At 42.7% G+C, this 14,528-nt stretch overlaps 2 protein-coding genes across 5 annotated transcripts in view; one reads left to right on the forward strand and one right to left on the reverse strand.

Moving 5' to 3' along the window:
* The window catches only part of NAA15 (N(alpha)-acetyltransferase 15, NatA auxiliary subunit), a 91,304-nt gene extending 89,096 nt beyond the window's left edge, over nt 1-2,208 (reverse strand). For both annotated transcript variants that reach the window (XM_030815682.1, XM_003264673.3), the window contains exon 1: nt 1,844-2,208. In XM_030815682.1, coding sequence (XP_030671542.1) covers nt 1,844-1,897 — 54 coding nt within the window. In that variant the 5' untranslated portion in view covers nt 1,898-2,208. The remainder of the gene's footprint in view (nt 1-1,843) is intronic.
* NDUFC1 (NADH:ubiquinone oxidoreductase subunit C1) lies at nt 1,077-13,973 on the forward strand. 3 transcript variants are annotated; one of them, XM_003264678.3, is made up of 5 exons: nt 1,077-1,262; nt 7,701-7,928; nt 8,509-8,612; nt 11,384-11,463; nt 13,812-13,973. In XM_003264678.3, the coding sequence occupies exons 2-4, from the start codon at nt 7,862-7,864 to the stop codon at nt 11,441-11,443; spliced, it is 231 nt and encodes a 76-aa protein (XP_003264726.1). In that variant the 5' UTR covers nt 1,077-1,262; nt 7,701-7,861; the 3' UTR covers nt 11,444-11,463; nt 13,812-13,973. The 3 variants fall into 3 exon arrangements, with proteins under 3 accessions (XP_003264726.1, XP_003264722.1, XP_030671543.1); XM_003264674.3 differs by lacking the exon at nt 1,077-1,262 and adding an exon at nt 2,271-3,071; XM_030815683.1 differs by lacking the exon at nt 1,077-1,262 and adding an exon at nt 7,305-7,334.
* Nucleotides 13,974-14,528: the final 555 nt, after the last annotated feature.

A 14,528-nucleotide genomic window follows, 5' to 3' on the forward strand; every position in this document is an offset into this window, starting at 1 on the left:
CCTGACTAATTTTTGTATTTTTAGTAGAGACAGGATTTCACTAAGTTGGCCAGCCTGGTCTCGAACTCCTGACCTCAAGTTATCCATCTGCCTCAGCCTCCCAAAATGCTGGGATTACAGGCATGAGACACCGTGCCCAGCCTAGAGATAAGTTTTACGTCTACAACTTACTTTTATACAAATGCATATATACATATACATAGGGAGAAAGAAAGCATGTATGGCAAAATATCAAGTGTTAAATTTAAGTAAAGGTTTATGAGTGTTCCTTGTTCTCTCAACTTTTCAGTTTCATTTTTTTTTTTCAAAATAAAGAATCGGGAAGAAGAGGTTAAAGATAAACTGCTATTCTAAACTTATGTTATAGTTCTATCTGCACACCAATTAGTCTTTTTAAGCGTTTAAAAGTAACTTTTTTCCTAAAACTATTTTACAGCTCCACCTACACTCTTAGTCTTAAAAGAAAACAAAACAAAATTCCAGTAAGAATTTCAGGGTAACAGTTTTGCGACACTGGATGTGACTTTCTAATGTTTTTCAAAATGAATTCACTAAATCTGTAGGGCATATGGACACTTTTGTAAAATCAAAGTTAGTTCAAATGGATGATTATTTATTTCTAGAAAAACTGAATCCCCAGAGTTGTTCTACTTTTCAAACAGGTGAAATAAATTATAACTGCGGGGGAAAAGGCCAACAGTTTCACACACACATCCCAAATTTTAAAAGTCTTAAATTTGGCAAACACAGTTAATTCTATCATAAGGAAACGTTTGCGTGAAAGGGGCAACCCACATACTAAATGCCAAACAAAAAATGTGCTACAATGTGTTAATTATAGCTCCAAGGCTACACGACATATTTTACAATGTAAACAGTCCCTACAAACATCAATGCATTTATGGTTTAAAAAAATGCAAGCTGCACACATTTGAAATGTAGGGAATAAGTCTGAGCTAGCGTCAACAAAATCCATCTCAAAAGTTCTCATATCTCTTTTCTCTGGTAAGTTTTTGCATGTGTTAATATACTTCAGTGTATAAGAAAAGTCTAGGTCTGGAACGTTTCAACTGAAGACTCAACTTTTTACTTCCTACCGAACCGCCCCCTCGCACTGGGCCCCACCTCCCGAGAAGAGTGACGGGGTGGGGCTGTTTCCCGCTCGGAAACTAAGAAATAAATGCCTCATCCCTACTCCAGAAACCAGAGAACAAGGGAGGCAGAGGAGCTGAAGACTCCAGTATGCAACTGACTACAAGGAGGTAGTCGTTTGAAAAGCTTTCTTTCCTTCTCTGAACTCCTTCTTTCCCTCCTCTCAGGTCATTCGGTGACCCCGGGCCGGGCGGAGACAGGTGAATCCCAAGAAAGGAAGAGGGAGGGACAGATGATGGAGGAAGAACCGCGTTTAGGCAATGAATGAGCCTGCTGCACCCGCACCACCTGTTCCTTCCAAGGGTGCCACCACGGCCTGCCAGCAGGGTTCCCACACCAACTGGGCCGCGACTCCTGCCGGTGTCGCCCACTTGCCCGCCAAAGGCCGGGCCTCTTCTCCCCCGGATCGGGGAGAATGAGAACCGGCAGTCCAGAAGCCGGGAGGTCGGGGCCTAGTCCGGAACCAGGGCCTTAAGCGTGGGGATGGAAGGAAGAAGCCTGTGGTCCCTGGCGCGCGGGCCATAGTAGGAACCACAGAGAGGGAGCAAAGCAATGCATTCGGCCTGACGAGGACTATGAAGGCGGGGTCCCGGGCGGGAGTGGCTCAGTGCCCGCCGGGCCGAGGTTAGGGGTGACAGGCCCGGTTACCGGCTAAATCCTCCCCACTGCTTGCCCGGAGCCTCACACTTACCAAGATCCGCTTGAAGAGCGCATTCTCCTTGGGCGGGAGGCTCACGGCCGGCATCGTTCCGGCTGCTCCCGCTGCTCCCGCCACCACCCGGCTCGGTCAGTCAGTTTGTCCGACCGCCGCCGCTGCCGTTCCGTAGCTGCTTCAGCCTTGAATATCCCGATCCGCCGCCACCACCAGGCCTTGGGTGTCGCCGCGTTGCCCTACCCGGACACCTCCTTTTTCCTCGTTGTCTTTTTTCCTTTCTCACTTAACGCTGCCGCCGCCTCCCCCACTACGGGTCTCCGTCGGCGGTTCACGTGGTAACTGAACAGACCGACAGAGGCAGCCAAAATGGCGGACGCGGAGGGCTTTCCCACCCGGGTCACGCTTCCTAACACGCAGGCGCGGTGACCTCCTTTCCCCACCTCCTCTGGGTTTCGGAGCTTGCCGGGAAACCTGGAGGCTGGCCCTCTGTGGAGGCCGGGAAGGTCGGGGCAGGCCCCGCCCATCATTTCAGTGCTTGGTGCCCTCCAAGCGCCCGCAGAGCTACGGGAGGCTAGGCAAGTACGGTTCAGACCGCCTCCTCATCAAAAACAGCCTCTCTGGCGCCTTTCTGCTAGATTGACCTTTCATTCCTTGGAAAGAGTCTCGCACAGTGTGTGATCATCGTTTGAGCCCAAAGTGCTAAATACAGGTGTAGGTGTTTGAGAAGCGCTGTAGTTGATTATGGACGAAATGCCTAATTTAAGGAGCAGAGGCGGAGTGGAAAATGAAAAAAGCTTCACCGCAGTGGAGACTTGTTAATAGCCCTGGGGAGGAAAGGGCTTAACAGAGTCTGAAAATCGTGAAAGAGCTTGACCGATGAAATGGGCCTGGCTGTCGTATCGGTAATTTGGTGAATGTTGCTTAAGATCAGCCTGGAAAGGTAGTTAGCCAGATCCGAAGTGACATATTTGCACTGCCAAAGGAGCCTCTGGAGGTTAAAGTATGTGTTTTAATTTCGTTGTTGAGGCCATATAATGCAGAGTTGACGGACCGACCTTATGAGTCACCTTGGAGTGGAGTAGTGGAGACTTAAAAACAGACTACCCTGGAGCTGGCTTCAAACTAGTGCTTAATATTGTGACTCGAACTCCCCATCCCCAGAAATTCTCAGATCTTAGAAGCCAAAGACTGGCAGGGATACTAGAGAGAACTACTCGAGTAGGCGAGGTCAGACTACATACCGAATAGGACTCCTTCCAAAAATGTAAGTCATTTCATTAACAGCTGACAGTAAAACTTTTTCAAAGTGGCATTCCATTGATCTAAAAATTTTCAAGTTATATGAGCCACTTTTAACCTTTGGTTTTTGATTACCTCTTTCCAAATCCTGATTTCACTCTGTAGCATTCTTTGCATCATGAATTATTAAACAATATGTTATGTGCATGTTTTTTACTCTTTTAAATTTATTTACAAAGATATTTTAATTTTCAAACTTCTCTTAACTGTCCCTGAAAGGTGTGAGTTGAGAAATATGTTTCCCAATATAAACTTGGGTTTTCTAGCTGCTATATTGATTGTCCTCTCCCTTCACCGGGGTCATAAATAAGGTTTTTAACAGTCAAATCCTGGAGTTTCCTTAAATTCTGTGGTCTCTCTTCAAAAGTTTGAGAAAATCATATACACAGGAAACTATGTTTCAGTTTGAAATATGGCCAGTATTTTAACCTTAACTTTATCAAACTAAGAGCAAGCTTATAATTCATTTTTAAGCTGTTATTTAGTAATAACCTGCAAAATTCACTGCCCCAAGAGGTCTTTCAACTGTCTGAACTATTGAAAGACAGAAAAATAGTCTAAATGCAATTGATAATTTTAGCTTGGATTTCCAAATCTCTGGCTTCATATCCAAAAATCCCTACAGCAATACTATTTGCTATAGTTCTCTAAATTTCTCCTGTAAAGAATATTGTATTTTCTTTCAGAGGAAGAAAATTTCTGGCCTTTGAAACAATCGGTAGCTTCCACCAGAACCTGAGTACCTGATTAGATGAGCCAGAAATAGAGTTTGGCAAATGTTACATTCTTTTTGGGTGATGATGAAGAAATGGCAATTTTAAAGGCTCGGCAAATACTAGTCTGATTCAACATTTAACTGATTCATTCGCTAGTTAAAATGCACCTACAGATAACAGTCTGTCTACACAGTAGCCTGAATTGAATAAAAATATATATATTTACTCTGATCACCACAATTTTACAAATAGAGATCCCATTTGAGTTATACTGTAAGCAACAGCCATGCTTTCAGAAAGTTAATATATCCAAGGCTATATGCTGCTGCCGCCAATGCTGCTGCTGATAGTTAATTCATCTTACCCCATGTGCTTGCACGTCACTATGTTCCAAATGCCAACTCTAAACAATATTAACCAAAAAGAAAGAAATAAAATAATTTACCTTGCAAACTTTAATTCCACAAAAGGGATATGTTGAGTGAAATTTCTCCATATATGTAAGATGTTCTCTATTGAGACTGTTACATCTTATTAAGTATTTGGATCTTATTTAAAAAAAAAAAAAAAAGGCTGGGCATGGTGGCTCATGCCTGCAATCCCAGCACTTTGGGAGTCTGAGGCGGGCGGATCACAAGGTCAGGAGTTCAAGACCAGCCTGACCAACATGGTGAAACCCCGTCTCTACTAAAAATACAAAAATTAGCCGGGTGTGGTGATGCACGCCTGTAACTCCAGCTACTCAGGAGGCTGAGGCAGGACAATCGCTTGAACCTGGGAGGTGGAGGTTGCAGTGAGCCAAGATCACACCATTGCACTCCAGCCTGGACAACAGAGTGAGACTCCATCTCAAAAAAAAAAAAAAAAACATAGGCCAGGCATAATGCCTCATGCCTATAATCCCGACACTTTGGGAGGCTGAGGCAGGAAGATTGCTTGAGCCCAGAAGTTTGAGACCAACCTGGGCAACATAGTGAGAACCCGTCTCTACAAAAAAATTTTAAAATTTGCCAGGTATGGTGCTGTGAGCCTGTAGTCCCAGCTACTTTGTGGGCTTAGGTGGGAAGATTCCTTCGGCCCCAGAGGTCAAGACTGCAGTGAGCTGTGATGACACCTCTGCTCTCCAGCCTGGGCAACAGAGCTGAGACCTTGTTCCAAAAAAAAAAAAAGAAACAATGTAAAAGAAATTCACGTATTTGTCACCCAGATTTAACAAATGTTAACAATTTGCTATTGCTTCTGGGTTTGTTTTGTGTGTGTATAGACAGGATTTCTCAATGTTGCCCAGGCTACTCTTGAACTCCTGGGCTTAGGCAATCCACCCACCTCAGCCTCCCAAAGTGCTGGGATTATAGGTGTGAGCCCCAACACCGGCCTGCTGCTGAATCTTTTTTTTTTTTTTTTTTTTGAGACAAAGTTTCGCTCTTGTCGCCCAGGCTAGAGTGCAATGGCGCGATCTCAGCTCACCACAACTCTGCCTCCTGGGTTCAAGCGATTTTCCTGCCTCAGCCTCCCGAGTAGCTGGGATTACAGGCATGCACCACCATGCCCGGCTAATTTTGTATTTTTAGTAGAGACAGGGTTTCTCCATGTTGGTCAGGCTGGCCTTGAACTCCCGACCTCAGGTGATCCGCCCGCCTTGGCCTCCCAAAGTGCTGGGATTACAGGCGTGAGCCAGGGCGCCCAGCTGCTGAGTCTTAAAAAATAAAAACTTACAGATACATCTTGGTGTGTGGGGAGGTGGGAGGTTGTTGTTTTTTTTCTTTTGTTTTGTTTTGTTTTTGTGACAGGGTCTCACTGTGTCACCGAGGCTGGAGTGCAGTGGCACAGTCTTGGCTTACTGTAGCCTCACCTCCCAGGTCCAAGCGATCTTCCTACCTCAGCCTCCTGAGTAGCTGGAACCACAGACATGCACCACCACACCCAGCTAATTTTTTAAAAAATCATTTTGTAGAGATAGTTATCTACCTATGTTGCACAGGCCAGTCTTGACCTCCTGGACTCAAGCAGTCCATTTACCTTGTTCTCACAAAGTGCTAGGATTAGAGGCCTGAGCCACTGTGACTGGCCCAAGTCCTAAGTTTGATTCATAGTATTCTCATGCATGCTATATCAATAAAAAAATGGTTTTTTTTATTTTGTTTTGTTTTTTGCATTTTATACTGTTTTTCAATTCTTGCTCTTTTTTTACCTTCCTTGGGAGATGGGATTTTTTCCCAGTGGAAAAATCTTGGACTGAAACTTTGCTTTTCTGGCTGCTAACTCAAATCCTCTCTCTTTTCACTTGGATCATTAATAAGATTTTAGTGTTCAAATTCTGAAGATGCTTACATGAATGTTATAAAGCAACTTCTAACAAAATATTATAGATATTAGTTCCTAGCTGGAATTACTTAATCAGGATTCTTTTCAAGATGGAGTTTCACATACAGCTGAGTACTCCAAGTGTACAGTTCCCATCAACTCTAATATGCTGAGAAAAATGTGCTTATACTTCATCACTTTCCCAAAATACACACTAGTAAAAGGATACAAGGACCAAAGCTCTGAAAAAGAACAAAGCAGTCCTTCTGAATAGCAGTACTGAAATTAGTAATTTGCTTACTGGTTCTGTATACTCTGACTAAAGGTAGCATCTGTTTCAACTTGTTGGATACTAGCAAAAGCTTCGTCAGGACAAGCTTCCAACGGATGGTGTAGAAAGGATATACAACTGACAGGTTGCTGAGTGGACAATAAGTTGAGAACCAACAGCTGGCTCAGCACATTCATTGGGTAGTTTACTTACTTGAGCATGAGTCCAGGAGGCTCAAACTAGGTTACAAACTAAAGTGACTCACAATTTAGCAATCCATTTAGCCACCATATGCATGTTAAAATGAGCCAGAAAACACAGTGCAATTAATTGACTTTTTGGTCAATAATTTTTGGTTAAAAAAAGATCTTAAAATAACATTGCTAAAGAGAATATAGGAGATTTGCTAACATTTATTTTGGTTTTAAAATTAATGACATAAAGTTTAAAGGATTAGTTTTAAAGGGTCAAAATGTATTGTCTGTTACCTATAAACATTTTTACTGGTCTTTAGACATCAGATTGAACTGAATTGAATGTACAAAGATCTGGCTCAACTGTGCAAGATAAAACCTATTCCTCAGAATAATGTCTTTAATAGGCAAAACCAAATAGTTTACTACTACCAGACACTTGTTTAAGCTTCTCAACAACCCTATAGCTTTTATGTTACAGATGTAAAACTTAGGTATAGAGAGGTTAAGTAATTTGCCTAGAAATCATAGAGCTAAAAAGTGGTGAGCAGAATGGCTTTGAACGCTGATTCTACAGCTTATGGTCTAGGGTGGTCCAAGTCTGTTAGGTGGACTAACGAGGATCACTAGATCGAGTCAGAAGACCTCAAACTGTATCCCACCTCTTCCATCTATGTGATCTTAAGCCTACCTAATTCTACTTCACAGGTTTGTGAGGCTTCAGTATGATCGTGGTGTAAATGGTAAGTGTTAAGAGATCTTTTCAACTATAAAATATAATATGTCACCTTGGATGAGTAGCTGTCTTCTTTAAGCTTCATCTGTAAATTGAGGCTTATAACCACGGCATGATATGTGCTCGTTGTGAAGATGAAATAAGACAATGAATGTAAACAATATGATACATTAATGCACCGTGCCTGGACCACAGAATTCAATCCAAGTGCTAGTTATTATTCAGCACGACACTTTTCTTTTTTCTGGCTCATGTAGGAAAATTTTAATAAACCTCTTGATGAATAGCCGTAGAGATGGGGTGAAAAACCCCCAGAGGACAGAGAATAGGTAAATTCTTTTTTAATTACTTTCTTCCTAATTCCACTTTATAGACAGAAGGCTGAGGCCGAGGTGCTAGAGAACCTTGCCGTGCTGGATTCACGTTGACGCCCCCACGGAGCTCTGCTGCAGAGCCTGCGAGTCCCGCACTTCCGGCCGCCAGGTGGCGCTGGTTCTGTTGCCAACTCGGAAAGACTGAGCTGGGCCACGGAAGATGGCGCCGTCCGCCTTGCTGCGTCCCCTCTCCAGGCTGCTGGCCTCCGCCAGGCTCCCGAGCGGCCGTGAGTATCCTCCTCGTGCAGGCCGACTCGACCCGCAGATTACCCCTCCTAAGGCGGACCCAGCCCACGGGTGCAGGAGGCGGCAGCGGCCCGGGTTCGTCCTGCAGTGACCTTCGCCGGCCGACGACCCAAGGCCCAGCCCACGCCTGTTCCCTACGCAGGACTTCCCCATCACCCGCCTCTAGCACTTAACCCAAGTGCAACCTGACCACTCTTGGCCTTTGTAAATGGACTTTGGGTCCTTGCCTTCCCCACCTCTGTACGTTAGGTCCCGTAAACCGGGAGAAGAGACATCCTCCCCGGGGCGCCTCCTACATGACCACTCCCGAGTCGTCTGAGGGTCCGCAAGCCCTTAAACGAGGCTCTGAAAGCCTCGGGCAGGACAGGTGCGTCCTGTCTAACTCGCCAGTGCCCCTGGGCGAGGTACTTGATCTTTCTGAACCTCTATTTCCTTGACTGTTTAAGTGGGAGATGGAGGAGTTGAAGGGAAAATTAAATGCGATAATACGCACGTAAATGTTAGGGTTTTTTCCCTACAAGGCAGTAAGTTACAAATTTACAGACCCTCTTCCCCTTTCAGCTTCAGCGCGATCAAAGTTCTACGTGCGAGAGCCGCCGAATGCCAAACCTGACTGGCTGAAAGTTGGGTTCACCTTGGGCACCACCGTCTTCTTGTGGGTCTATGTAAGTACTTTACTCCCGGATGTCGTGAGACTACGCCAGCGTGGTAAGGGAATGAGAACATTGCGAGATTGAATGGTGCCCTTATGTTGTATGGCAGTGAAACTCTCATAACAGTAGAATATTTATATAATGGCTGATACATATTTCTCCATAAGAGTAATCCCAAGGACTAAAAAGAAATTAAGATTTCAGCAACATTGAAAAAGTATGATGGGACTAAAATTTCTGTTATTGTTCCTTAACATGGTTTTGTAAGGAATGGCAGTTTTACTAAATAGTAATTTTACTTTCTTTCTTTTTTTTTTTTTTTTTTTTTTGAGACAGAGTCTCGCTCGTCTCGCCCTGTCTCCCAGGCAGGAGTGCAGTGGCGTGTTCTCGGCTCACGGAAAGCTCCGCTTGGCGGGTTCACGCCATTCTCCTGCCTCAGCCTCCCAAGTAGCTGGGACTACAGGCGCCCGCCACCACGCCCGGCTAGTTTTTGTATTTTTAGTAGAGACGGGATTTCACCGTATTAGCCAGGATGGTCTCAGTCTCCTGACCTTGTGATCTACCCACCTTAGCCTCCCAAAGTGTTGGGATTACAGGCGTGAGCCACTGCGCCCGGCAATAGTATACTTTATTTCTTCATGAGAATTGAGGCTAATTGGAGTTTTATGAAGGTACCTTTTTCACATGCTGTAAGGACAAACCGGCAGTGTGCAAGTTGTACAAATTGAATCCCAGTAGACTTCCATTAGGTTTTAATCAATGTTTGTATAAATACATTGTTGGAAATTGTACATAGTGTGTAGCGACCTTTTTAAAAAAATTTTCAGGCCGGGCGTGGTGGCTCACACCTGTAATCCCAGCACTTTGGGAGGCCATGGTGGGCGGATCACGAGGTCAAGAGATCGAGACCATCCTGGCTAACACAGTGAAACCCCATCTCTACCAAAAATACAAAAAAAATTAGCCAGGTGTAGTGAAGGGCGCCTGTAGTGCCAGCTATTCAGGAGGCTGAGGCAGCAGAATGGCATGAACCCGGGAGGCAGAGCTTGCAGTGAGCCGAGATCATGCTACCGCACTCCAAGACACAGCGAGACTCTGTCTCAAAAAAATAAAAATAAAAATATTTCACACCACGTGCTTTACACATAAACTTGCGTTTAATCATTTCAGCAGCACTACATGGTACCTACTATTGTTGACCCGTTACAGATAAGAAACACACTTGGAGAAACTAGTTTGCTGAACCCAGTTCTCTTGACTTCAGAGGCCGCACTATCCTACAAAACACCGTAAAATACTGCCTCTGTGGGGATAAAACTTCTTTTTAAAGTTAAAGTATCTGCTATATTAATATTTAAAATTTTGTTTTTTATCTAATGGGTTTGAGATTTCCTCCACTGTCCCCCCAGCTCTTAGTTATTTTAAATTTTCTTGTTAAAGTGGTTCAGATTTTTGACTTGGAAGGGGGTGAGAGATTTTGAGTCACTTACAACTTAATAGTAACTCATCTTTTTGAATAATGTTGCTTATAATGAATTTTATACATTCTTAATTTAAGGTTTTCTCTAATAAGAAGCTTAATTACTGCTGAGAACACTAGTGATTGAACTTGGATCTTTGATTGCCATGAATGTCATCGTATATAAGCCGTTTTTCTATATACAGTTGCATATTCTGTCAGACAGTGGTTCTAAAAATGTGACTGTCCTCCATGACATCTAATTAATACACATACAGTTTTGTGGTGGGGTCCGTCATTCAATCAAGGTATCCCACTTCTAAGATTAGAAGCATAACACGCACCCACCAACCAGCCTGGACCCCATTTAATAACCAAGTTCTGCTGTATCATGTTGATTTACCCCTTCATGATAAGCCATTTCATTACATTTATTACCCACCAAATGAGGTAAAATTTTTTGGCAGTAGTTTAATTTAAATTTTTGGCCAGGTGCGGTGGCTCACGCCTGTAATCCCAACACTTTGAGAGGCCGAGGCGGGTGGATCACCTGAGCTCAGAGTTCGAGACCAGCCTGGCCAACATGGTGAAACCCCATCTGTACTAAAGATACAAAAATTAGCCAGGCGTGGTGGCGGGCGCCTGTAATCCCAGCTATTCAGGAGGTTGAGGCAGGAGAATCACTTGAACCCGGGAGAAGGAGGTTGCAGTGAGCAAGATCACGCCATTCCACTCCAGCCTGGGCTGGAGCAAAACTCCGTCTCAAAATAAATAAATAAATATTTAAGGGCTCCCTTCTCAAATTTAGTATGTCACATTGTGGTGAGCAAGTTTATACCATTCCTAGTTTTTGAACTTTTGGATCTCTTAGCCTTTTATTTCTAACTAGAATAGTTGTTTGTTTTTTCTATCCTTATTCCTTTTACAAAATATAAGTATCCAGGAAGATTTACATTTCTTTTTTTTTTTTTTTTTTTTTTTTTTTTTTTTTTTTTTTGAGAAGGAGTTTCACTCTTATTGCCCAGACTGGAGTGCAATGGCACGATCTCGGCTCACCACAACCTCCGCCTCCCAGGTTCAAGTGATTCTCCTGCCTCAGCCTCCCTAGTAGCTGGGATTATAGGCATATGCCACCACGCCCAGATAATTTTTTGTATTTTTAGAAGAGACGGTGTTTCTCCATGTTGGTCAGGCTGGTCTTGAACTCCTGACCTCAGGTGATCCGCCCGCCTCGGCCTCCCAAAGTGCTGGGATTACAGGCGTGAGCCACCGCGCCCGGCCAGGAAGATTACATTTCTAATTTTAACTGTTTAACTCTTTGTAGCTCATCAAACAACACAATGAAGATATTTTAGAGTACAAAAGAAGAAATGGGCTGGAATAAACTTTTGAAATACTAATGTAGTAAGTATACAAGTTTATTGGATGAATAGATTATGCAAATTAACTTGACCTCTTTTTTAAATACTGAAAAACAAGCTTGTTTTTTGTTTTGTATTAGGTTTATACATTTTAGCACCCATATGTCTGTCTGTGACAAATTTATAAATTTGTAATACCTTGCCTCAAGCAGTTGGTTTCGTTTTGGGGGGGGGTTGGGGTTTTTTTTGTTTGTTGTTTGTTTGTAGACCTGTTGGCCAGGCTAGTCTCAAAACTCCTCGCCTCAGCTTCTGAAAATGTTGGAATTATAGGTGTGAGCCACTTTGCTAGCCTCAAAAATCTTTTAGCATAATCATTTTTAATCATTAGTCTTTGACTCTGTTCAAAGAAAGGTACGTTTAAGAATGAAACCAAAATCTGCCAGGCGCAGTGGCTCACGCCTGTAATCCTAGCACTTTGGGAGGCCGAGGCCGGTGGATCACGAGGTCAGGAGATTGAGACCATCCTGGCTAACACAGTGAAACACCGTCTCTACTAAAAATACAAAAAAATTAGCCGGGTGTTGTGGCAGGCGCCTGTAGTGACACCTAGGCCTGGGTGACAGAGTGAGGCTCCCTCTCAAAAAAAAAAAAAGAAGAATGAAACCAAAATCATATTATTTTCTTAAATCTAATAGTGCTTTACACTTTGCTTTCATAGCCCTTATGACAAATTATTATTCTTTGTGTGTGTATTTCTTAATGTCTGTTTGGTATCTTGTACACTTGAGTGTGAATTCCATGAGAACAGAAACCTATTTTATTAATTATCATTTATTCAGCAACTTGCTCATCTGGTCCATTTAGGAGTTTAATATTTGTAGAAGTGATGAATGTATAAGGGCAATCGATTCTTTTTATTTTATTTTATTTTTTTGAGACGGAGCCACCAGGCTGGAGTGCAGTGGCACAATCTTGGCTCACTGTAACCTCCACCTCCCAGGTTCAAGCAATTCTCCTGCCTCTCAGCCTCTTAAGTAGCTGGGACTACAGGCGCGCGCTATCACGCCCAGCTAATTTTTGTATTTTTAGTAGAGGCGGGCTTTTCCCATGTTGGCCAGGATGGTCTCCATCTCTTGACCTCGTGATCTGCCCGCCTCGGCCTCCCAAAGTGCTGGGATTACAGGCGTGAGCCACTGCGCCTGGCCAGGGCAATCAATTTTTAAATTTTTTTCTGCATGACTATTTCATTATGATTGTCAACTCAACTAATATCCAATTGGACAGTTCCTGGTAAAAACCTAGTTATGAACAAGATAGTGTATTCTGCATGGTCTGTGATTTAAAAGAGAAAGTTTATTACACATATATAAAATATATACATCTGGCTGGGCGCAGTGGCTCACGCCTGTAATCCTAACACTTTGAGAGGCCGTGGCGAGTGGATCACTTGAGGCAAGGAGTTAGAGACCAGCCTGGCCAATTTGGTGAAACCCCATCAGTACTAAAAATACACAAAAAATAGCTAGGCATGGTGGTGCATGCCTGTAGTCCCAGCTACTTGGGAGGCTGAGGCATGATAATTGCTTTAACCCAAGAGGTGGAGGCTGGGAGGTTGCACTGAGCCAATATTGGGCTACTGCACTCCAGCCAGCCTGGGCAACAGAACAAGACTCTGTCTCAAAAATAAATGAATGAATAAATAAGTAAATAATATATACATCTATTGATATGTATCAAATATATATAAGTATACCATATACAACATATATAGTGTATTTCTGAAAACCTTTTAAAAAAATCCTATATTAATCCTTTTATAAGTGAAAAGTCACTTAAAAATCTCAGCTTTCATAATTGGGTTGATTAAGTAACTTATATCTGCTGTATAATAAATATAGCAATCACAGACTATCCTTTGTTTTCCATATTTTATAACTCTGAAACTGAGCTCTTTACTGTTGATTATCCAAATCTTTTGCCTTTTTTCTATTAGCACCCTGCCCATTTCACTACTCTAATCAGCCAATCAAGAGATAAAATGAGGCTGGGCTTGGTGGCTCATGCCTGTAATCTCAGTACTTTGGGAAGCCAAGGCAGTGGAATAGCATATGCCCAGGAGGTTGGGCAACATAGTGACTTTGTCTCTACCAGAAAAAAAAAAAAAAAGAGGTAAAAATGAAATAGGCATTTAAATACAAACCAGATGGCTTTTGCTATTCTTTCATAGTTAAGGCAAAATATTTTTTGTTAAAATTAAATAAAATAAGGTATTGGTACTCTTTGTGGGTCTTTTCTAGACTTTTTCTGATGTTCTAAGGTGAATTCAGAGTAGTTTAATTTTAATATTATTTCTGCTGATTAATGCTACAGTTTTTTTTTTCTTCATTATAGGTATGCTCCATATAGTGATTGTAGCTGTTCCTCTGGATTCACCATCTGTTGAGTTGTAAATGTGAGAGAAAAAGTTATATGTGAATATATATCAAGTCAGCATTTGTATTTTGCATCATTAAATAAAAAGAAATAAAAATACTTCTGTATTCTTCAGATAAAGCATATTGTGACAACTTGTAGAAAATGTCAATTCTAAGATACATCAATAGAAGTATTTCAGTATGGAAGGTACCACCTGATAAGAAGGTCAGTGGTAATTAAGGACACATTGGTAAGAAAAGTTGGTGTGAACACAGATTCAAAAATCAGGGCTGGCTGGGCACGGTGGCTCAACACCTGTAATCCCAGCACTTTGGGAGGCCGAGGCAGGCAGATCACCTGAGGTTGGGAGTTCAAGATCAGCCTGATCAACACGGAGAAACCCCATCTCTACTAAAAATAAAAAAATTAGCCGGGCATGGTGGCACATGCCTGTAATCCCAGCTACTCGGGAGGCTGAGGCAGGAGAATCACTTGAACCTGGGAGGCGGAGGTTGTGGTGAGCCGAGATCGTGCCATTGCACTCCTCCAGCCTGGGCAACAAGAGTGAAACTGTCTTAAAAAAAAAAAAAATCAGGGCTGAAGGATTTACTCTTGTTATCACCTCTTAATTTCTGATCAGAACATTTATTTAGTATATCAGGAAGGCAGAACTACCTTGTTACTCAAAAAACA

This window comes from Nomascus leucogenys, chromosome 7b, assembly GCF_006542625.1.
Source record: "Nomascus leucogenys isolate Asia chromosome 7b, Asia_NLE_v1, whole genome shotgun sequence".
NCBI lineage: Eukaryota > Metazoa > Chordata > Mammalia > Primates > Hylobatidae > Nomascus > Nomascus leucogenys.

What these genes read in the sequence shown, in the direction of transcription:
- NDUFC1 (XM_003264678.3), top strand. Translation starts at nt 7,862, where the DNA reads ATGGCGCCGTCCGCCTTGCTGCGTCCCCTCTCCAGGCTGCTGGCCTCC. An exon ending in CGCCAGGCTCCCGAGCGGCC is followed by an intron (nt 7,929 to 8,508) that starts GTGAGTATCCTC and finishes TTCCCCTTTCAG; the next exon opens with CTTCAGCGCGATCAAAGTTC. An exon ending in CCGTCTTCTTGTGGGTCTAT is followed by an intron (nt 8,613 to 11,383) that starts GTAAGTACTTTA and finishes AACTCTTTGTAG; the next exon opens with CTCATCAAACAACACAATGA.